The 22516-nt window shown below is 51.4% G+C and overlaps 1 protein-coding gene across 4 annotated transcripts in view; it reads right to left on the reverse strand.

The window, feature by feature from the left end:
- Positions 1-22516, reverse strand: part of MAPKAP1 (MAPK associated protein 1) — a 149300-nt gene that overhangs the window by 30552 nt on the left and 96232 nt on the right. For all 4 annotated transcript variants that reach the window (XM_082067753.1, XM_082067754.1, XM_082067752.1 and 1 more), the window contains exons 5-7: positions 17467-17639; positions 13700-13876; positions 7207-7316 (exon numbers count right to left, since the gene is read on the reverse strand). In XM_082067753.1, coding sequence (XP_081923879.1) covers positions 7207-7316; positions 13700-13876; positions 17467-17639 — 460 coding nt within the window. The remainder of the gene's footprint in view (positions 1-7206; positions 7317-13699; positions 13877-17466; positions 17640-22516) is intronic.

Genomic DNA, 22516 nt, shown 5'->3' on the forward strand with positions numbered 1-22516 from the left:
CCCGTCCTGCACGGGGTCACCCTGCACAGCACCAGCCCCGTCCTGCATGGGGTCACCCTGCACAGCACCGGCTCTGTCCTGCACGGGGTCACCCTGCACAGCACCAGCCCTGCCAGGAAAATCTATCACAAACCAAGCGAGGGACCGTCCTCTGTCCACAACGCAGAGCACAGCACAGCAGGCGAGCGCCAGGGCCCGGCCCGGGGACCGCGGGGAAAGCCGGAGCACGGGGCTCAGCCGTGACTGCGCCCCGGCGCCCATCACCTCCGTGCCGAAGGGGGCAGTGAGCGGGAGAGTCTCGACCAAGGATCTACAAACACCCATGCTGTTTTTCATTTAAATCCTGCTGATACAACCAGCTCGATGCAAGGAAAAGCAGGATTTCTGAAGTGCTCCCAGGTAAAGGCATTCCTAACTGGAGGCACCAGACTGCAGGGACGCTATAATTATCCAAAACAAAGCACTGAAAGCAAAAGAAACTCAAAACTACCATTAAGCAGAAAAGCGTGCGTGTAGACACAAGGAAATACAAATTAATTGGCTTTTCAGTGTCACAGATGCTGGGGCTTCCATCTTTGCGAGAGTCAGAGCAAACATATGCATCGCCTACTCCAACATATTTACTTTTCAATTTAAACTCCTCGGTTACCCTCCTTCAATGACAGTACCAAACTTCAGTGACAGTTTATTCTAATTGTGCTTCATCTCTTAGAAATGCTTTAATCACAGGGCTGTGTTTTTACGTAGCTGCTTTTACCTTCCCACTTCTCCTGTTTTATGGGTATAAATACATGCACATATACATGCAGGAAAAATACAGCCCCCACTCTTTCCAGCCATTTCTTTCTGTCCCATTTCCCCTGTACACAGTGGGGCTGAGGAGCCGAACCCGGGCGAGACCCGCGGCTCATCCGCAGCACGAGCAGCCGCCGCGGTGCCGACTGTGCCATGTGGTGCCACGGGGTGCCGGCTGTGCCACGCGGTGCCGACTGTGCAACGCGGTGCCACGCGGTGCCGGCTGTGCCACGCGATGCCGGCTGTGCCACACAGTGCCGACTGTGCCACGCGGTGCCACGCGGTGCCGGCTGTGCCACACAGTGCCGACTGTGCCACGCGGTGCCACGCGGTGCCGGCTGTGCCACGGCCCCAAGGACTTCATGGCTCTTCCCTGGTCTCTCTATTCCGAGCTCCTGCCGGCAGAGCTCTGGGGGATCACTAACGGCGCTGTGTGGGTAACGAACCCGCACGCGGCTGTGCCGGCTGTGCTGCTCCCGGCAGGGCCCGGCGAGCTGGCGAGAGAACGGGTCATCCTGCCGGCCCCTCGCAGCTCTGACTCCTTTGTTTCGCTTGTTGGACCAAAAGATGACATGGAGGCTTTTATTTTTATGTCCTCTCCCTGTTTCTTGAATTTTCCTCTTTCCTTATTATTCGGCTTCCTGTGGCAGTGAGATAATACACTTATCCAGACGAGTAGGATTATTTCAGACTATTTTCGGTCACTTTGCACATCTTAAAGAATGCAAAAAGCACCAGTTGACAGCTGTTAGGGACTTGAATGTTATTATAAAGCAGCTGTTTTCATTTATAGAAAAAGTATTAGTCTTCCTCCAAACTGAGCAGAATGCTAAGTTAATAACTTACTCTAACCTACGGAAAATACAGGTCATGTCTGTGAAATGTTGGCAGAAGGTATTGTTTATAACAATTAAACTAGTGCAGCAGTTTGTTCTTAAAAGGACTGAGCATTTCTGGTTCAGGGATGTTTGCAGTTTGAAGCAGCTATTAAATAACCATCAGTAGCATGTTCACCCTGCAAAGGATTTCTGCTTAAATCAGACAAGATTAATCAGACAAGGCTTCTCTGCTCACGAGAAATTTCAGATGAAGAGAGGCTGACGTGGACCAGAAACAGGCAGGATTGTTCTAACGTTTCAGCATTTTACATGGCTTAGTTCTGTCTCTCATTGCCTTCTAAGAACATTGGGGTTTTATATACTCACATCAACGCCTGATTTGTTTGCAAACAAAGCCTCCGCACACATTCTCTCTGCATTCGCGTTTGCTGTACACCAGCATTTCCAGTCCCTCGGCCGGGCTCTGGAGGTGTTTGCGGCGGAGCAGGAGCCACGCGGCTCCGGGCAAGGGCAGGACCTCGCAGCGCAGACGCCTCCTGCACAGCCCGAACCCGCAGTCACCGCGGCCGAGCTGCACGCAGTGTCCACGCTGAAGGCGTCATCTTCCTCAGGTTCTAAAGGTGTAAGCCATGCGAACATATTTTATCGAACTCCCTGCAGCCTCGTGCGTGGGGCAGGTGCCCAGCGCCGGGGGCAGAGCAGCGGCTGCGCTGTCACCTCTCAACACGAGGGGCTCGTTTCACCCGGCAAACCAGGCCTGGCCAGCGCAGGAAAAGTCAGACAAGCAGAAATACGCACCAGATGGATTGTGCAAGAAAATCAATTAGCAGTAGAGCAAACCAAGTTATATTGATAGTGGTATTTTACAGTTATGCAACATGATCTGCACAACATACAGAACCTTCTCTGCAACGCACCACGGTGGGGCCTCAAAAGCATCCCAGTGTCTCCCCTTTCTGTCGCACGAGGCGCGAGGAGGCGCCTGGAGGTGGCCCCTGCCGGCTCAGACCGGGCTCCTCCAGGCGCTCCTTCCGCAACCAAAGCGCTTTATTTCTGGCTCTCACGTGAAATGTGCCTGTGCAACACATGCTGCTGAGCACGCCATAGGTTAAACAAATTGATGGCAAAGTATTCTACTTAGTTATTTTTCATTACCATAAGAAAACATCAATTACATTTTCTATTTTATGAGCGTACACAAGGGAATCCATTACAATAACAGAGGTTATATGACTCTCTTTGCTGCTTCTTTCCCAAGCAAAGGGAACTTGGCTTTAACAGACAACGGAACCAGCCCAGAGAAAAGGAGGCGCATGTCTGCCACAGGCAGCCCCTATCCCGATTTATCCAGCCTGGCTCCAACTAATTAAACACCTGCCTCAACAACTTCCTCCGCGGATTCATCTTCTCCAGCGCGTGGCCCTGACCGCTCGGTGCGGCCTCTTCCCCGACCTGCAGCCGTTCCCGGTGCAGCGTCCCCGGTCGCGGTGCCGCCAGCTCCCCCAGCCATGCGGCTCCGGCACAGCCGCGTCCTCTCCCTGTGCCACCGAGCGGCTCCCGAACCACCTGCATTTCCTCCTGATTCACTCCCTAATAGTTACTTAAAAATGGTCGGAGTTCATCCCCCTAAGGCAAAATTCTTATGACACTAAGAAAGGAAAACTGCAAGGAACACTAAATAGTTCGCAATGATGTTATCTAATGTACTATCTGAACAGAGCCAGGGACAATTGGAATATTGCTTCCATCTCCTGCATGGCGCTTTCTACGAAACAAAGGCTGGACCCAACTTCTACCTCCTCCCACTGACCTATATCTTCCTGCAACAAAGAACCTTTGGCCTGGAGTTAAACTGCAGCCACAAGTCTTTATTCAGCTTTAGTCTTTTCAACAAATGGGATTTTGAAGTAAAAACATTGGTATTAATTTTTACAGCCGTAGTTTGCACTACATGAATGCCAGTGCACGTGCCGAAACCCGGACCCGCAGGAGAAACCCCCGTGTCCCCATGGGCTGGCGCTGCAGCGGGACGGGAACGGCAGCTCATTGACTTCCAGAGCTGACCAAGGTGTAGGGTTTTCAGGGACCTACAACTCAATTGCTTGTTGAAAACCCTACTTGTAAGCTGCTGGTCACCAGCTGGATAAAATAACCGGTATTTGAGCCCTGCGCGTGCTGGAACGTCCCCGAGCCGACCCTGCCGCACAAATCCTGCAGTTCCCTCACCCAAACCAGCCGGCCAAGGTTTGCATCTTCCTACAAACACGGGACTGAGCTGAAGAACGGCAAGTCTGTCACTGGTGAAAACAGGTCAGAAAGCAATTTCTTACACAGGTACTTGAAAACAGCATAAGCTGTAAAGGTAATAAATGCATTTGTGCTGCGAAGGCTGGGCTGGGGACACACTGAGAAAGCGCAGGAGAGTTCACAGGCATCCCGGTTTTATTAAACTGTGACAAAAGCTTTAAATAAACATGTTAAGTCTATTTTTGGTTAGTGCTTTTTAAAAATCAGAGGAATCAACTTAAAAGGCAGCGTTACTGAATGAGAAGAAATGCTTTCCTAAATTATGTCTTATCTTTTATTCAGAACTTTGACATCCTAATCCGCTGCTTAATAGAACGACTGGAACCGCAGCAGCGCAGGACTCGCTAATAGTCTGAGCTGAAACCCCATTTATCTGGGCATCTCCCGGGGAAAGCAGGAGGCGCATCCGCTCCTGATATGAAGAATGATGACGGGCTCCGTTCCCCTCCCGCTGCCGCAGCGCTGCCCGGGCACCGGCTGTCCGGCTGTCCGGCAGCACTTCCTGCAGCGCTGCCCGGGCACCGGCTGTCCGTCTGTCCGGCAGCACTTCCTGCAGCGCTGCCCGGGCACCGGCCGGCCGTCTGTCCGGCAGCACTGCAGGTCCTAATTCTGGACATATCTATATAGAAGCTTAAACTGAAATCTGCAAGCAACACTATTTAAATAAATCCAGCTATATGTTCAAAAGTAAACAGGCCTGTAAGGAACCAAACGGGTTTTAGTTGTGACTTTTACTGTGGTTACGTCTTAGAAAAGCGAGATGTCACATGGATAATTTATGAAAAGTAAATCTAAATGATTTCTTATATAATTAAAAAAGCCTCAAATGACACATACATACCCTATTACTACAAATGTTTCTGAGCAGGAGTGCCAAGACAGCATAAATTAATGTGTTAGCTGAAGGAATAAATGACAGGCCCATTCCATTTCTAAACTACCAAGCACAGGTAACAAAATAAGGAAACCCAATTTCGAAGGGACGCAGAATACAACAGCCGTTCCCGGGGAGCAGAGCGGGTGAAGACGGAGCCGAGCGAACCCTTTATCCACCCCCTGCGGGGAAGAGAAATCTGACCCAGGAAATAAATAAAAGTCACCCAAAAAGTGAACAAAAGAGGTGTTTGAAAAAAGCAGAACACCATTCATCGCAGCTAACGACTTGTTCATTATGAGTGATGATGGATAAAGACTTCTCACGCTGAGATGAAATCAAGATTTATATGCATTGTTTCCTCTCCCAACTTGTGGGAAGATCATCATCATTTAATTCTATCTCTGCGGCCAGCGATGGGCATCCAGAGAGCGGGGGCTCACACGGCGCAGTCAGCTGGCACCAGCTGCGGGAGCCGCTGGCACATCTGGCAGCAGCGCCGCAGCCGAGAATGAGCCATGAGCCTGGCTGGGAATGAGCCGTGAGCCATGGGCCTGGCTGGGAATGAGCCGTGAGCCATGGGCCTGGCTGGGAATGAGCCGTGAGCCATGGGCCTGGCTGGGAATGAGCCGTGAGCCATGGGCCTGGCTGGGGATGAGCCGTGAGCCATGGGCCTGGCTGGGAATGAGCCGGGGATGAGCTGTGGGCCTGGCTGGGAATGAGCCGTGAGCCATGGGCCTGGCTGGGAATGAGCCGTGAGCCATGGGCCTGGCTGGGAATGAGCCGTGAGCCATGGGCCTGGCTGGGGATGAGCCGTGGGCCTGGCTGGGACTGAGCCGGGGATGAGCCGTGGGCCTGGCCGGGGATGAGCCGTGGGCCTGGCCGGGGATGAGCCGGGGATGAGCCGTGGGCCTGGCTGGGAATGAGCCGGGGATGAGCCATGGGCCTGGCTGGGAATGAGCCGTGGGCCTGGCCGGCGGGCAGAGCGTTCCCTGGGCTCCCCAGCCCCAGCCCCTCACCAGCCCCTCGGCAGCCCCGGCCCCTCGCTCCCCCCACCTCCACCCCCCTTTCTTTTTTTACGAGAATCAGATTTTCATTGCTCCGTTCAATTGCTCTCCTCTGCCATTTTTTACAGCTCTTATCGTTCCCTTGGAATATGGCCTTGAGACAGCTCATCCGTGTCCTTCGCTGTGTTATCTCTTCTAACTTTTATTAAAACTTCAGCTCTCATCTGAAGATAGCTAATTAAATCCATGACAGATTATACACTCGTTTAAAAACTGCACTGAACTACTTTTTCTAAAGAGAACAGGGTTTATTTTCTGTTCCCATAGTTAAAACTAAGGGTATATAAGGAGGTTTCATTCATTTACAAAGACAAGATCCTTATCTCTACCCGGTATATAGATAGGTTTATATTAAAGTTCCTTTGTTGCGTGACAAGACTCGGTGCAATTTTTCACAGTAATTATTTCTTGTTGCTGGGAAGATCTCTCTGCCTTATACTTTTGAAATATATATATACTACATATATGTGAATGCACATTTACACCATTGCCCTAAAATAGAAATGCAAGTACTGTAAATTTTCTTTCTTTAAATGCTGAAATGCCTTCACCATAATAGCACTATTTGACAACACCGCAGAAAGTAAATTCTTCTTTTTCCGTACACATAGCCACAAATCCTTTAATTTATTTAAAATCACACTAAGCATCATTTTCTTACATAAATGAAAAGTATAGCAAGTCTATCAAGGCCTGGTCTTACTGTACTTCCACCCATCACCTCCAACTACCGCTGGCTGGACCTGAATGCAAATGGCTCTGTCACCATAAACAGACATTTGCAGTAACGGACCCCTGCCCTGCAGCGAACCCTGGGCACCGTGCAGCTCCAGCGCCCACTCGGCCGGGCCCGAACCCTGTGCACTGTGCAGCTCCAGCGCCCACTCAGCTGGGCCCCGAACCCTGTGCACCGTGCAGCTCCAGCGCCCACTCGGCCGGGCCCGAACCCTGTGCACCGTGCAGCTCCAGCGCCCGCTCGGCCGGGCCCCAAACCCTGTGCACTGTGCAGCTCCAGCGCCCACTCGGCCGGGCCCCAAACCCTGTGCACTGTGCAGCTCCAGCGCCCGCTCGGCCGGGCCCGAACCCTGTGCACCGTGCAGCTCCAGCGCCCGCTCGGCCGGGCCCCGAACCCTGTGCACTGTGCAGCTCCAGCGCCCGCTCGGCCGGGCCCCGAACACAAACCTGCACGGAACCGCGTCCCGGTGCTGCTGGAGATCACAACACCCGCTGAAACAAACAGCGTCTTTCACAACAGTTAAAAGAGACACAAAATATGCTCATGGCAAAACACCCTGCCCTCTAGAAAAGAGGATAAATAACCCACCTGAGCCTCTCTGGGATCCCTTCCTTCTCTTTAAGGCCTTTTGTAAGATATCCTTCATGGTGACCTTCATACTGTCCACCTGAATAAGTGAGAATCCATGAGCAGCATTTCTGCAAGACAGATGCACATGCATTTTTACAAAACAATCATCAGCAGGCAGCTCACTGCAATTTTTGTTACTTTGAAGCAAAGGACTTTTTAGGCACAACCATGAGCAGGGTTGTGCTGTAAAAGTTAAAAGGAGAACTGAGCAAACTCCCTTAGAAAGGCCGAGACAAAACCAGAGAAATTGGGTGGAGATTTGAGGTGTGCAAGGATTTTCCTGATTTATTTTTCATCAATTTGTGTTCAGAATTTAAAAAGAAAAGCGAGCAGATGTACCTGCGGAGCTCCTCGAGCACTCACTGTGAGGTGTCTGCTGGCATTCCTCTGCACATACAAGAGAACCACTTGCAATCGCATTTCCATACGTGTCCCAATGGCAGATGTAACAAAATCATTAAGGAGAAGCAAAGAACAACACTCAGAAAAATCACAGCAGCTTGTCGGAGCTATGAAGGTAGAGCGTTATTTCAGATGTAAGTAACCGCTTTCTTTGGACACGTTTGGTGCTCTGATGGAAGGCTGGGGACAGGGGTCGCGCCCGGCGCTGCCGCAGGGGCTGTCACGGGAGGCGCCGCCGGACAGCGACCACGGCACCGCTGGGGGAGCAGAGAGGATGACAATGGCACAGGAGAGATACCGGATTAATACATCAGGCAATTCTGCCCCTTAGACCTCGCAGTCAATCTCTGCTGGTGTCAGTAGATGTCACTGCAGTTAGCAAGGAAACCCGAGCGCTGCTGGGCACCCGCCGAGATCTGCGCCGCACCGAGAACACCGGATTGCAAGGCTATTCAGACAGGAGGAGGAGCTTTTTATCTGGCAACCGAGAATTTTAATCAGGGAGTAGAGCTCTGTGAATATCACAGCTGGAATATTTTTAAAAGCAACTGGCAGTCAAAAGCAATCCAAGCAACACAATTACATCATTAAAAGCAAGACCATTTACATGTCACTTCAAGACACAAACACTGGGGATACGGTTTGAGTTCAGATCACTGCAGATGTGGCAGCCCCAGCCTGTGCTGTGACACGGCCCAGGGGAACAAACGCCATCCCCAACCCCCAGCAGGCACTGACACCGTCCCTGTGACACGGTGACCTCCTGGGCCCGCGGTGGCAGCGCGCGGGGGTCAGCTCCGCCGCCCGCCGGCCCCTCTGCCCGCCCCGCGTCACCTGGCCGGGCCGCTGCACCCAACAGCCTCTGCCAGAGCGGCCGCGACGGGCCCGGAACCCACCCGGGGGGTCGGTCCTGGGAACCCACCCGGGGGGTCAGTCCCAGGAAACCACCCGGGGGGTCAGTCCCGGGAACCCACCCGGGGGGTCAGTCCTGTGGAACCCACCCGGGGGGTCAGTCCCGGGAACCCACCCGGGGGTCAGTCCTGTGGAACCCACCCGGGGGGTCAGTCCCGGGAACCCACCCGGGGGTCAGTCCTGTGGAACCCACCCGGGGGGTCAGTCCCGGGAACCCACCCGGGGGTCAGTCCTGTGGAACCCACCCGGGGGGTCAGTCCTGTGGAACCCACCCGGGGGGTCAGTCCCACAGAACCCACCCGGGGGGTCAGTCCTGCAGCACCAAGAGCGGCCAGGCCTGCAGGCCAGCCCACCGGAGGGTCGGTTCGCAGCCCCACAAGTCACCACCACTCAGTGGCGTTTCCCTCCCATCAGTCCTGAGTTCGTTTCATCTGAATTTCATCCTCACTTCCCTTTGTTCCTGGCAAAATGAAGCTGCCTAAAAGCCCCAAATTTATGTTCTCTAGACCATTTATTATTTATAAGTCTATCTTACTTGTCTTCAAACCAAATATTCCCAGCCTTTTCATGCATCTACTTTTTCCCCCTCTATTTCTGCCCTGCGTTTAATGTGGAAGAGGCAGAACCAGCGCAGGGCTCCCCGAGGCAGAGCCGCCCCGGCAGCCCAGCCCCGGCACTGCCCGGGCCACTGGACCCCACCAGCAGAACCCCGATTCGAAAGGCATCTGGCACATTCAGGTAATTCTGAAATACCAAAAGGACATTTCACAGAACTGCAACCAAAATGAAAAATTGTCTTTCAGTTCCTGACACCTGAGCTGCTGATCCTGCTCACCTTCCAGCCCAGCTCGGGGGACTCTGGGCACTGTCACAGCCCCGCTCCCGCCGCCGCTCCCGCCACCACCGCGCTCGCCCCACGGGCTGGACCTCAGCCCAGAACCATCTTCCAAAGTTTATTTTACTGATCAAAGCAAAATGAGAAAAACCTCTGTGTTTTACTATATTTAGTGTGCTACCCAGTCAGCGAGATTTTGGCACGAGCACTGAAATGTAAAGCGCGCCCCGCATTTGTAAACGTCTGGATATTTGCTCTGGGATCCAGCCAGAGGGTCTGGACGGCCCGTCCTGCTCGCCGGGCGTGCAGCGCTGGCTCCCCCCGCGCCCCGCACCACCGCGGCCTCCACGTCCGAGCACTCGGTAAACCCCCAAACCTGAGCCCATACCAAAGAGACTGACCTGGGTCGGCCCAGGAGCCCCCCTGCATCCCCTGGACCCCCCTGCGGCACAGCCACACGACCCGCGCCCCCTGCCGCCCCCAGCCCTGCCCGCACCGGTGCCGTGCCCGGCCCGGCCCCGCTCAGCCCAGGTCCAGCGTACCCTTCATCACAATTATAAATCACATTTTGGCTCACTCTGCTAACCTGTGGTAACTGGAAGTCAACACACTAGAAAACGGGACAGACAAGCAGATCCTATTCAATCAATTAAAACTGCTGCTTACAAATTCGGAAGCCAAAGAAATTCCTTAGCCTGTATTTTCTGTCATTTTGCAAAAACATACCTGGGTGACAAGGTTAAATCAAGCAAAGGAAATCCCTGGCACTTATCATCCACAGGCATTACTGATAAATTGTGCAGTGGAGGAATAAAGGATTACCTTCTGTATTTTTTCATTACACTTTTCTTTTGTTACAGAATACATAAATCCATTGTGGCACAATGTAATATGTATCATCGTGCTACACCTGTGGACGTTTCATAACGGCTGCCATGTCTGTGCAGTCAGGAATGATAAGTGAACCACCCGTGAATGTTAATGATAGTGATCATTCTGCGGTAACTTGGCTTTCCATCTTCTTTTACAGCGCGGCGCTGGAGCCAGGGTGGCAGGTTCAGCGAGGAGCGCGCGGCCGGCGCGGAGCTGCGCGAGGGCCGAACCGGCAGCGCCGCGGCACGGCTCTGCAGCGGCCACACAAACCAGCGCCAAAGACAAAAGGCTCCTGCCCTGAACGGGAACCAAACCTGCCCAAAGCCGCCTTGCCAACCTGGACCTTTTTGTTTTAAATCCTTAGGTAGAATTTCTATTCCTTAAGAGTTTGTCACAAATAATGGTTGGCACGGTTGAAAGTGTCTGTGAATGGCTAATAATTTCCTCTTGATCAGCACAAGTTAAGACAAAAACCCCAGCTGACGCAACGCACTTAACTTAAGCTGGGTCGTTTTTAAGAGGAAGTGCACAGCAATGTGAAGCAGAATAACTATGACAGCCACAAATTTTATTCTGGACCTAAATGATCTTGCTCCTGTGCCTCTTGGGTTGGCCTTGGGTGACTCTGCGCACTCCTGGGTTTAACGGGCTGGATTTTCACGCTGCTATGGGCTATAACTGACATCGGCCAATTCACCCTCCTGCTCGACTCTGTCCTGGGCTCCTGCCTCCCTGCTCGCTGGCCTGGCCGCCAGCCTGCTCAACTCCGCAACCTACGGTAACTTAACCTAATATTCTAAAATATATTTGTACATTCCTTACACCCATGTGAAAACTGAGAGCAAGCCTTTTGGGGAGTGCTGCTGTAATCTCAGTGAAAAACGCATTTCAAAGCTTTGAATTGAATTGGCAAATGTACTATGAAAGCCTTATATCTTAACAGTGTTTCAAACCTTGATCTATCAGGTATAGCAGAGGTGCTGCTTTGAAAAATACATATATAACAGTCAAAGCAATCTAAACATAATATCAGAGCAGAGGAGCTGTATGCCAAATTTCTTCTTTGTGCCAACTGGCAGCTGAGCTACAACTCCTCGAAGCACCAATAGATCGAGTATGTCAAGTTGTGACAATAACCTTTCCCAGGAAGGACCCTCACGCCAGGGCGGGTTCCGCAGGCCGCCCCGGTTGCGCTCGCCGCGGCGCAGCCCGCGCGCTCCAACGCCGCGGCCGCCGGACGCAGCGCCGCTTCCACACGCCCGCGGCTCGCCAGAATAATGGGCGCCGAGCAGCCGGCGCGGCTGCCCTCTGTCCTCTCCTTGTGTCACTTTGCCAGAGTCCTTGGAACTTGCCAAATTCGGTCATGCCTGCTTAGCTTGCTCGACTGATTGTGCCAGGAAAGAAAATAAGACACAGATGTATTTGAGCTCTTTGAGATGCCAGTAAGAGAGACAGCTAATGGCTTCATTTCGACCCTCCCCTACCAGCTGGGCACAGGTGGGGGGATAATGAGGTCCCTCTCCCTAATCAAACTCAATTATTTACTACTCTATACAGCCACAAAGACATTCACACTCGGCTCAGAATATAAAATGTACCGTGGGCTGCTTCCAGCCACCGCCACCGGGTATTTATAACCAGCTCAAGTGGCTGAGAGTTTGCGTTGGCAGCGGCTGAGGCGTATGGAGTTCTGGGCAAACTGCTTCTGCTCCAATGGGGTCCCTGCGAGGTTCCGCGACTGCAGCGCCTGAGAACACGTCCCTGTGCGGGACAGGTGAGGCAGCGTGGCCCCCCGCGCCTGCACCGAGTCCTCAGAAGCACCAACTTCTCCCCGTGCTGATTCAGTATCAATAAACACTACAAGTCAGGAGCCTGCCACAGCGGTAGCAAAATACTTCAGCATAGGAGGAAAGAGAAGAGATGCAACACATCAAACCACAATTATGTGCACTAGTGGGACGACATGGGAGCCAGATGATGTAGAATTTAGAACAAAAATAAGAAAATAAGACAGCACACACATTTAAACTCACAGTAGTGATGATCAAGTAATTCTCTACTCTAGGGGACACATTAAAAATTATAATTTAAATTGAACTATTTACGAATAACTATTCACATAGGAAGTACAAGAAATTTCAAATTACCATGCGGACACAGAAACAAGCCCTCTCAGAGAAGCACTACTTGCCATGATGCAGTTGTCTTGTTTCTCATCAGCAGGACCTCCCCAGTTAGAAGGAAGGTCCTCACACAAGCACAAACTGTGTTAGGGCAAAGTATTTCCCGTTTCCTTTGCAGGACCAGCAGCTGGCCCCGACGCGGCCCCCGCGGCCACCGGCTCCGCGGCGGCACCGCTCCGAACCTCAGCTGCCCCCCCGGGTCCCCAGCCCCGTGCAGGTACCGAGTGCCGGCAACAGGGGCTTAGGCAGCAGGCGCTTGAGAAAGAGACACGACTTCTTCAGATAAATCATCAACAATTCAGTCTGCTAATGATACAGGCTTTGCAGCTGGTCTACCTGCAATGAACACTCATGATCCTTTTGATTGCATGGAATTTACTACTTTGTCTATTGGGCTTTGAAAGAAGATATTGAGGTCTCTCGTATGTGGAATAGCCAAACACCATGAGTACACTTTTTTTTCTCTGCTAAAATTCAGTATATTTTCCCAAAATAAGTTAAAAGTGACTAGCAAGATCAGTTCTTAATACCTGTCAAAAAGGGCTCTGGATAGCCAACATGAATGACTTCATAATTTTAACTCTCTGAAGCTATTATATACCTGATTTCATTCATTATTCAGAACAGATTTTTCATAAATAAGCAGAGTGGCTGGAGCAAAATGCAGATTATGAGCTCACGGTTTGTGTAAACTCCAAATATCTCCCAGCAGCAGTGCAACAGTTCAATGTTCTTGCCCCCAGTTTTCACGTCTGCAGTTTCAGACGCCCTGGGCCGGGCAGGGCCCAGCGCTGCGGCAGCGTATCCCCAGAGCAGGCACAGCCCAGCGTGTCCCCAGAGCGGGTACAGCCCAGTGCTGCGGGCAGCGTGTCCCCAGAGCAGGCACAGCCCAGCGTGTCCCCAGAGCGGGCAGGGCCCAGCACTGCGGGCAGCGTGTCCCCAGAGCGGGCAGGGCCCAGCGCTGCGGCAGCGTGTCCCCAGAGCGGGCAGGGCCCAGTGTGTCCCCAGAGCGGGCAGGCCCAGCGCTGCGGCAGCGTGTCCCCAGAGCGGGCAGGGCCCAGCGCTGCGGGCAGTGTGTCCCCAGAGCGGGCAGGGCCCAGCGCTGCGGGCAGCGTGTCCCCAGAGCGGGCACGGCCGCGCAGAACCGGAAGCGCAGAACCGGCCCCTCGGCGTCCCCTCCGTGTCCCCGTGCCCGGCTGCAGGAGCGGAGCAGCGACCGGCACAGCCACGCGCTTCCCATACTCACATGCGCACGAAGAGCGACTGCTTGGCCGCCAGCCCGGGGGACGAATACTTCTCCACCAGGGCCAGGGTGCTGAAGCCAAACTTGTGGATGGGCTCGTTGGAGTCCAGGGGCGGAAAGTCCGTGTCCACCTCCCCGTCGTCCTCGGCGATGTGCAGGCAGTACGCGCTGACGTTGTCGCTGGAACACAGAACAGGTCGCTCAGGGGGAGCCGGGCGGCCGAGCCGGCTCAGCCCAGCAACGCCGGCTGCCAAGTGCTGCAGAAAACCCCTGGGCAGACACGCCTGGCACGGGTGACACACTTAAAGGCCACTGACAGCACGTACTAATGTATAAATGTGTCACAACAAAGGCCCGACGGATCTTGCTACCACAAACACATGGGAACAGAAGAAACCCCAAAACCTCAGCGTAAAGCCATGAGTCCTCTCCATCGTTAGCTGGACTGCAAGGAAAAGACTGACGGCGATAAAATACACCCAAGTTATGAAAGTTTCATGACTGCATAAAGCTGGAAGCAATATTGCTCCATTTAGGAAAATCTATTTCTTTGTATGACCATTAGGTTTTCGAATTAAAGACAAACAAGCAGTGCCTGTTTTCTCACACAACCAGCAACTGAAAGTTCCCTGAAAAGCCGAGGAGGCTCCTGGGCAGGCAAACAGCCTAATAAACCACAGACAAAGTAAAAGTCTGTTCAACACAGGACCAATGACCAGTAGAAATCTGCCTTTTCTAAATAGCTAAACAGTCAAATCACCACTAATAAAACCAGCTGAAAATTGGTACAGACTAACACGCAGGACTAAATAACACAGGAAGCGTTAAACAGATACAGCGTGAAGAAAACACGAAAGCAGAGTCTGGGCCCCTTCCTTCCCACAAACAAGAGCCCCTAGGGAAATAACTACCTGTAGAGAGCAAACAGAGCCTTAATAATATTTTCCTAATATTAAAATCTATTTCCAATGCTAACGCGTAAGCTACTGAGTAGAGTAAGCGCCCTTGCCCCGTTCAGGCACTTGCCACGGCCACGGTGGGGCTGCAGCGTTCACGTGGCAGTGTCTCAAACTCCATAGTTTGAATTTGGAGTTTTAATTGCATGATTGATGCTTAAATTAATTAATTGCAAAGTGTATGCTAATTGTTTAATTGGTTGCTTGATCTATATAGATCATTTTTTGAATTAAATGAGTTGATTTACAAAGTTTATTGATTGGATGTGACAATGAATTATTTCGCTGACTACCTGATTTGCAATTTTCTCAATTAATTCACAAACCTTGGGTTGCAAGTGTGCTTTACTGAGAGTGCTCAGTCTGTGGGATCTATATGCACCTTGTCACAACTAAGACATTTATTACATAAAACAGGTAATAATGATGCATTACTATTAATGTAGGCTGTGAATTTGCTAACAAAAAGGTAATGCAGCAATGTTTGTCTCTCTGAATTTTGAAAATTCTGCAATACTATTAAAGAAAGTTCCACGAGTCTCTGGACTGTCATGAAAAACTGGAACATTGCTGTAGAATTAATGTTTAACTTCTTCCAAGAGCTTAATTAAGTTTTAGGGAAACGGGTGAAAAGTGGCGCTGGGGAGGGGACTGTGGTCGCCCGGGGCTCCGACACCCCGGCCGGGGTTTGCGGAAGCAGCTCAACAACAAGGCTGTGAATGACAACGGGAGATGCCTGGCAGGGCTTTGGGGTCCTTCTCTGCTTTGTTCGGGTTGCTAGGCGCACAGAGGCCCAGCTCTGCACGCGGCCACGCGCGGCTCGGCGTCACGCACGGTCCCCGCTGCCGGACGGCCCCGGCCCCTCCGGGTGTCCCCTCCAGGTGTCCCCTCCGCGTGTCCCCTCCGGCCGTGCCCTCCGGGTGTCCCCTCCAGGTGTCCCCTCTGGCCGGCCCCTCCGGGTGTCCCCTCCGGCCGTGCCCCCAGTGCCGCGCTCCAGCCCCTTGCTCGGGCAGAGCTCTGGCGCTGCAGCTTACAGCCCCGCGTGAATACAGTGAACACTGCATTCGGTGCTGGAGGCATTTGCATCATTCTCATTAAAGCCGGAGGACTGCGTAGACGTGCAGGCAACAGAAGGCAGCCAGCAGGGTCACAGAGCAACCCCAAAAAATGGGGGTGCTGACAACAACTTATCTGCCACCCGTGATACTGAAAATACACAATGGCGGCTGAAAGCCATAAATTCAAGGGGTTACAAACGTCTTCAAACATGGAGTGGGTTCCTGAACACTACACAGAAAACACAGGCCCAGGGTAAAACTGTTCAGCATCTCGAACCCACAGGGTGAGACCCAAGCCCTGGACTTGAGGCTTCAAACTGCAACGTGCAGAGTCTTGAGAACCCGAGTTCACTATGGACAGAAGGGGAAAGCACGACTGCCGGGCTGAGCCGCAGGCCTGACTTCTACAAGCAGTACGTTTATTTGAATTTTGCATCTCACTATTAATTTATTGCTAGAAAGGGATTTTGTTCACTTTTTGCAGGTGGAACCACGAGAGCACGTCTGGCAGGGCCTGGCGAGGGAAGCGTCCAGCGGGTCACGACCAAAACTCATGTTAAGAGGCCAAGAACAGGGTTGCTAAGTCTGTTCCTCAGATCAAGACACTGAATAGAGACAAACAGAATACAATTATAACAAAAAGAGGCAGCCTAACTGAATACAAAACCTTCTCAAAGCTGTCAACTAGTACTTATTCATTTCAGACTCTTACATTTCCTTTGAGGAAAAAGAATTAGGCAGTAATGTATTCTTTTCCTACAGACAGAGGGGTTGTTTCTCTTAATTACAAAGTCTAACACCTCCTCGTTATTCTCCTGTTGTGTTCCTGGTAGGTATATCTGTCACTCTGCACGCACTGCACCTGAGATTTGAAGCATTCTCTATATGTATTTTAGTGAAGTGTCACAATGATCTCGATTGTTTCTTTTTCTATTCTAAACTGACTAAATCAGGAACAAATAGCAAATGTAGAATGTGCAACCTACACGAGCTCTTTCCTTCTTTGGAAATGATGAGAACTGATCTACAGTGAAATCAGCCCTCGCTACAGGCCGGGCAGCAAGGCTAAAAGAAGATGGAGACATGAGAAATAGTGAAGAACTACACAAGAAAACAAACTTCTTGTAATCGGGAGGCTCTGCCCCTTTCTCTGAGCTTTGGTACCTGGCACTAGTGCTGTCTGACTTGTTAAAAAATAAGCTAATCACACACAAAGGACACATTTTTGAACTTAGGATGTAACGAACAGAAATTAGTAACAGCAAATGAAACCGCAAACCATTTTATATTTCTTCCCCAGTGTAAAAAAATGCCAAAGCAAAGGGAAGCGTTGAACCTCTGAGGCATCTCGTGTGTTTGCAGAGAACGGCTCTGAAATGCCCGCGGAGACCCTGCAAGAGCAAACCCTGCAGTTCTGCACCAAAACCGAGCAGCACCGCCAAAAACGATGGGACTTCACACAAAAAATGTCACCATGACACCAAAAGAGAGAAGGTTTGGACTGTTTTTACACAGAGCGGTTTCAAATTATGATTCATTTACAGATCCATGGTTTCACGTGCTTTTCGTTATACAGTACGCGGTACTTTAATTGAAGGAGAAATGGATATGGATGCACATGTACTGCTCTAAAGCAAACACGGATAAACGTGGAGGTTCTCTATCTATAAAAACACTGACATGGACACCCATGTCATGACACAAAAAGGCTGCAGAGAAAGCGAGAGCTGAGGAGGTAGTAAGGAAAGGGCATTACTTCAGCTTGGGCTCCCGGCCCTCGCTCGTGTACTGCCAGCAGATGAGCCCGATCAGGTCGTGCACCTTGGCGTTGGCGATGGTCACCACCGTCATGGGCTGCAGCTTGTCCTGGCTCGCGTGCAGCGGGAGGTAGACATCGATTTTTTTGGTTGCCGTTGTACCAACATGACCCTGTAGAGAAAACACGTTTCATTAGAATGTGTAAGACAAGTATGACAGAGCTAATACAGAATCCGGTGTGGACGGAACCCTTTTCAGTAGAAAGATTAAATACACCACTACAACTTAAAACTGGAAGAAGCTTGAATGTTTGAATTCCAATTCTTTGGCTACTGTTGAATGTGCCTGTAAAAACAATATGAAATGTTTGGCAATGATTTAACAGGTTTCCCTTAAAAGTCTGAACTTCACTGCAAGATCACACGTTCTTGCAGGATTAAAAAAGAAGCATCAAAAAGGTGGGACGGGGGAAATAGGGAACGGCCAAGTGTGCCTGAGAAGAGGCGGCAAGCGCCCCGCAGCAGCACCGCGCTGGTGAACCGGCCCGCTCCGCACAGACACCGCGCAGCCCGGCGCTCCCAGCAGCACCCGACCCAACTGTATATCCCACCCATCTCTGCGCTGGTGAACCGGCCCGCTCCGCACAGACACCGCGCAGCCCGGCGCTCCCAGCAGCACCCGACCCAACTGTATATCCCACCCATCTCTGCGCTGGTGAACCGGCCCGCTCCGCACAGACACCGCGCAGCCCGGCCCTCCCAGCAGCACCCGACCCAACTACACATCCCATCCATCTCTGCACGTATATGTGCCCTGAGAGAAGAAAGTATTACTTGAATTAATCACTCGGAATTCTAAGTAACAGAATAAAAGGATTCAATACTATAAATCTGTGATGAGAGCATAAAACAGGGAGTTAAATGCCATGTGCTAATTTCAACATATTGTTAAAAACCATTTGATCCTTCAGTGTGATTATGAATTAGAGAAATAATAGGAATTGAAAGATGAAAGTTATTCATACTAGCATAGCTAAAAGTATTATTAAAATCCATCTAAATATAATGAATTTGCTTTTTAAGAAAGCATGTTCGTGGTGCAGCCACCTCCCCTTCCCATGTTTTTAAGGCGAGAGGGAACCAGGGGTTTTAAAAGGAAATGTTGTATTTGTGATGGAACTCGGGACGTTCCATCACCTGGTCTGGATAAGCCGAACGAGCCTTCGGATGCTCCCGCAGGATCCACCCGCAGCACGACCCCCTCCCAGAGGAACCCCCCACAGCGACCGCGGCTGACGGGCCCGGACCAGGGAACCACGTGGCCCGGTGCGGATCCCGTGTCCCGGCGCAGGAACCGCGGGCACCGCTTGTGCTGCTGACACCGCGCCAGCCCACGCCTGTGCTCCAACCCCGTCTGCACCCGAACGGGACCAGCAGCTATCACGGAAACTGATGGGCCACCTCGGCATGCTAAGTTGGTCACGTATTTAAATCCAAGGACGGCGGAATCATAAGTGATGCTTCGTCCTGCTAATAGAAAACCCAAGGAAAATGGACCAGCAGATGTGGGACTGGAAGCCAAGGTTACAAAGGTTACAACCGACACACGCAGCAGCAAAACAGGGAAGGACACACGTGCCAAGAGCTGTAACCAGTCACCAAAAGGACCAGATTATCCCATGAGCCGCTACTACAAGTACTGACCGGTAAGCTCATAACCCAACAAACACGTATTTACACACCGAAGGCCTCCTCGGGACCGATCTCACAACCGTCACAAACAGGAGGGAAACGTCACCTTTCCCAGGGCTGGTCCGTGCTCCTCGCCCCGCGCGGGGCTGGGGCTTTGTGTCTGCTGTTCTCAAAGTCAGCTCCTGTTTGCCCTTCGCCATCTCTACCCCCGCACCTCGGACCTCGGACCCCCTCCGCCTGTTCCGACCAGCTCCCTCGTCCTCGCTCAGGAGCCGTGGGCCGAACCAAAGGGCTTTAAGGTCACGCTTGTGGGTTTTCCACAGCGCCCAGGGAACCGATCAGAACCAGCTCACACACACCACGGAACCGCAACCGCCCTTCTCTGCCAACCAACAACCGTGTTCCAGCTGTACCCGCCGAGCAGAGCCAGGAGATAAAGCAGTTACCTGTATTCAAAAAGGCAGCAGAAAACTTTATTAATAGATCCTGTATAAAATTCAATGGAAAATCTATTCAGGGCCAGGGGCCTTACCATTTGGAGTTTCCTTAATAGCCTCCAATAAATCTGGGAAGCATAAAGGGGCTGTTAAATTAACATTTTCCTGATCTGTCACCTGTGGCATAGTTAATTTGTCAAAAAATTCTTTTAGCTTGTCACTGGACACTGTATATTCTGATAAATGAAGTCTGGAATAAAATTGACAAAATATCTCGTTAATTTTCTAGGAAATCACAAATCTGATTCCATTAAGCTTTTATTGTTAGAAATGTTATATTCCACCAGTCCTTTAAAGAAGCGAGGAGTAACTGGACACACAGAAAACATACGATAAATCATAGAGAATTTTCTTACTATTTTAATTAATGGATTCTTTTAAGGCTACCTAGTGCTGTCCTGCAGTCTGAGCTCGCCCAGCGGCCCCGGGCGCGCGTCCGTCCCACTGGCCCTGGCCATGCGTCCGTCCCAGCGGCCCCGGGCGCGCGTGTCCGTCCCACCGGGCCCAGCGCCGCTGCGAACGTTCACACACCGCCGGAAACATCACCTACGAGAACCCATTCGTCTTCAACAAGAATTCACTGCATCTTCCTGTATAATAGAGTTCTGTGACTAAATGTTATATCACTTTAAGATTAAATGTTCTAATGATATAATGCAAAGATTTTACTGAATCATTATTTAGTGGGAGTCATAAAAACCTCTTAATCTTTCATGCACATCCAGCTTATCCAAAGTTAGCATTTAATTAGATGGCCTTGGCACGAATGAGCTTACTACTTTATTTGCTCAATCAGTATATGTCTCTTCAGTAATTATAATTAATTCAAGTCATTGACTCACCTCCCAGCAAACAATGCTAAACGTTACACGAAACGGGAAGAAACGCTTGTCCTTCTCCAAATGGTAAATTTCTCCTCACTTTTAAACTCAGTGAAATGCTTTTGGTTTAGGTGACAGGGAATTTAATGGGCTACGTGATCCAGCAGTCACCTCCTCAACATAACTCACCGACATACGCATATAAACAACATATAGAAAATATATGAAGGGGAAGAAATTGAACTATATTAACTCAGCATTTACAACGCAAACCAAAGTTCTACCAGATTAGAGCACAGATGTTTATGGCAATACAAAGGACTATATTGTTCTAAGACGACCATTGAAAAGCATCATTTTCTAAGCTCTTGACTTTAAAAAAAAAAATTTAGTGCAATTATTTCTTCATCCAAAATAAGTGAGAACGAAACAGTCACGTTCACTCACAAGCAGAACGGCTCTTGAGGGGCTGAGCAGAAAAAGCAGGGCTATCAAAATAAACCCGTTGTATTTTTCAGTCTAAATCATCAAATACCTTAAAATCTTTCAGTAAGCGCGTGGCAGAAACCCTCAGGGGCAGCGCACCACAACCACACACCGGCACACGGCCCGGGCGGACACACGGCCCTGGGACGGACACACGGCCCTGGGGAACGGACACACGGCCCTGGGGGAACGGACACACGGCCCTGGGACGGACACACGGCCCTGGGGACGGACACACGGCCCTGGGGACGGACACACGGCCCTGGGGGAACGGACACGTTCCTCAGGCTCACACCCGAGCCCCCCCCACCGGCAGGGACACGCGCAGCTGCAGCCAGTAGATTTTGGTGGGGTGAGCAGAACAGCATCTCACACAGCATGGTGGTTAAATATCAATAACTAGTGTGCTCATTTGCTGTGCACGGCACTAGAGCAGATCTGGGGAAACACCCGCTCAGTCGCACGTGACACCAACACTCAGAGATATCGGTACGATGTGCGATATCAATGTGATATCAATACTCAGAGCCATCCTGCAAAGTCTTAGCGCCAACACGAAAAGCCGCTCTGTCCCTGCGCTCTCCAACGCCCGCACCCGCTGCGGTGAAGCCAGGCCGGTGTTATCCCAGCAGGTGGGTAACCCGGCGGGGTTCCACCACGGCAGCACTAGGAGCGCCGCGTTATTCCCAGCTCCTCCACGGCCGCGCTGGCGGGGTCGCAGGGACAGGACCCGCGGGGCCGGCTCCGGGTGGCGTTTGGCGCCCTGGCCAGTCGCGGTGTCGGCGCCGCCCCGCGCTCCTGCCCCAGGGCCGCTCTCTGTACCGTCCTAGCGGGTGCTGCAGAGGTAGCACATCACAGTGCAGAATTCCATTAACGTTGCTAAATACTTAATTTATCTTATTCACACTGTCACTATTCATAAAAATTTAACTCAGTAATTTCCTGTTACACAAAGCATAGCAAAGTATGAATATTTAACTACAAGGTAAAACCCACACTATTATTTTTTATTCTAAATTGTTGACTTCACTTAGCACGTCTGCTTTGTACAGCACCACCCTATTTTTCAATTAAAGGTCCAGATGTTTCAAAGGCTCCAGTCGGCAGCAGCAGTTATGAGCAATGCGTTATCTGCATCGCAATGATCGCTACAACATCAGCTCCAGGCTGCATTAACATACTCATGTTTTATTCCAGCCCCCTCCTAATGTACCAGTTAATTATACAACACACAGCTGAGAAGCACAAGCTCCGGCGCTGGACGGGCTCCTGGCTCCCAGCACCGCGCGGCTGACACGCACCCCCGCTGCCCTTCAACACAGAACCGCAGCCACACGCACCCCCACTGCCCTTCAACACAGAACCGCAGCCACACGCACCCCCGCTGCCCTTCAACACAGAACCGCAGCCACACGCACCCCCGCTGCCCTCGAACACAGAACCGCAGCCACACGCACCCCCGCTGCCCTTCAACACAGAACCGCAGGCACACGCACCCCCGCTGCCCTTCAACACAGAACCGCAGGCACACGCACCCCCGCTGCCCTCAAACA

The sequence above is a fragment of the Streptopelia decaocto genome (genome assembly GCF_964273445.1).
Source record: "Streptopelia decaocto genome assembly, chromosome: 17".
NCBI classification, from domain to species: domain Eukaryota; kingdom Metazoa; phylum Chordata; class Aves; order Columbiformes; family Columbidae; genus Streptopelia; species Streptopelia decaocto.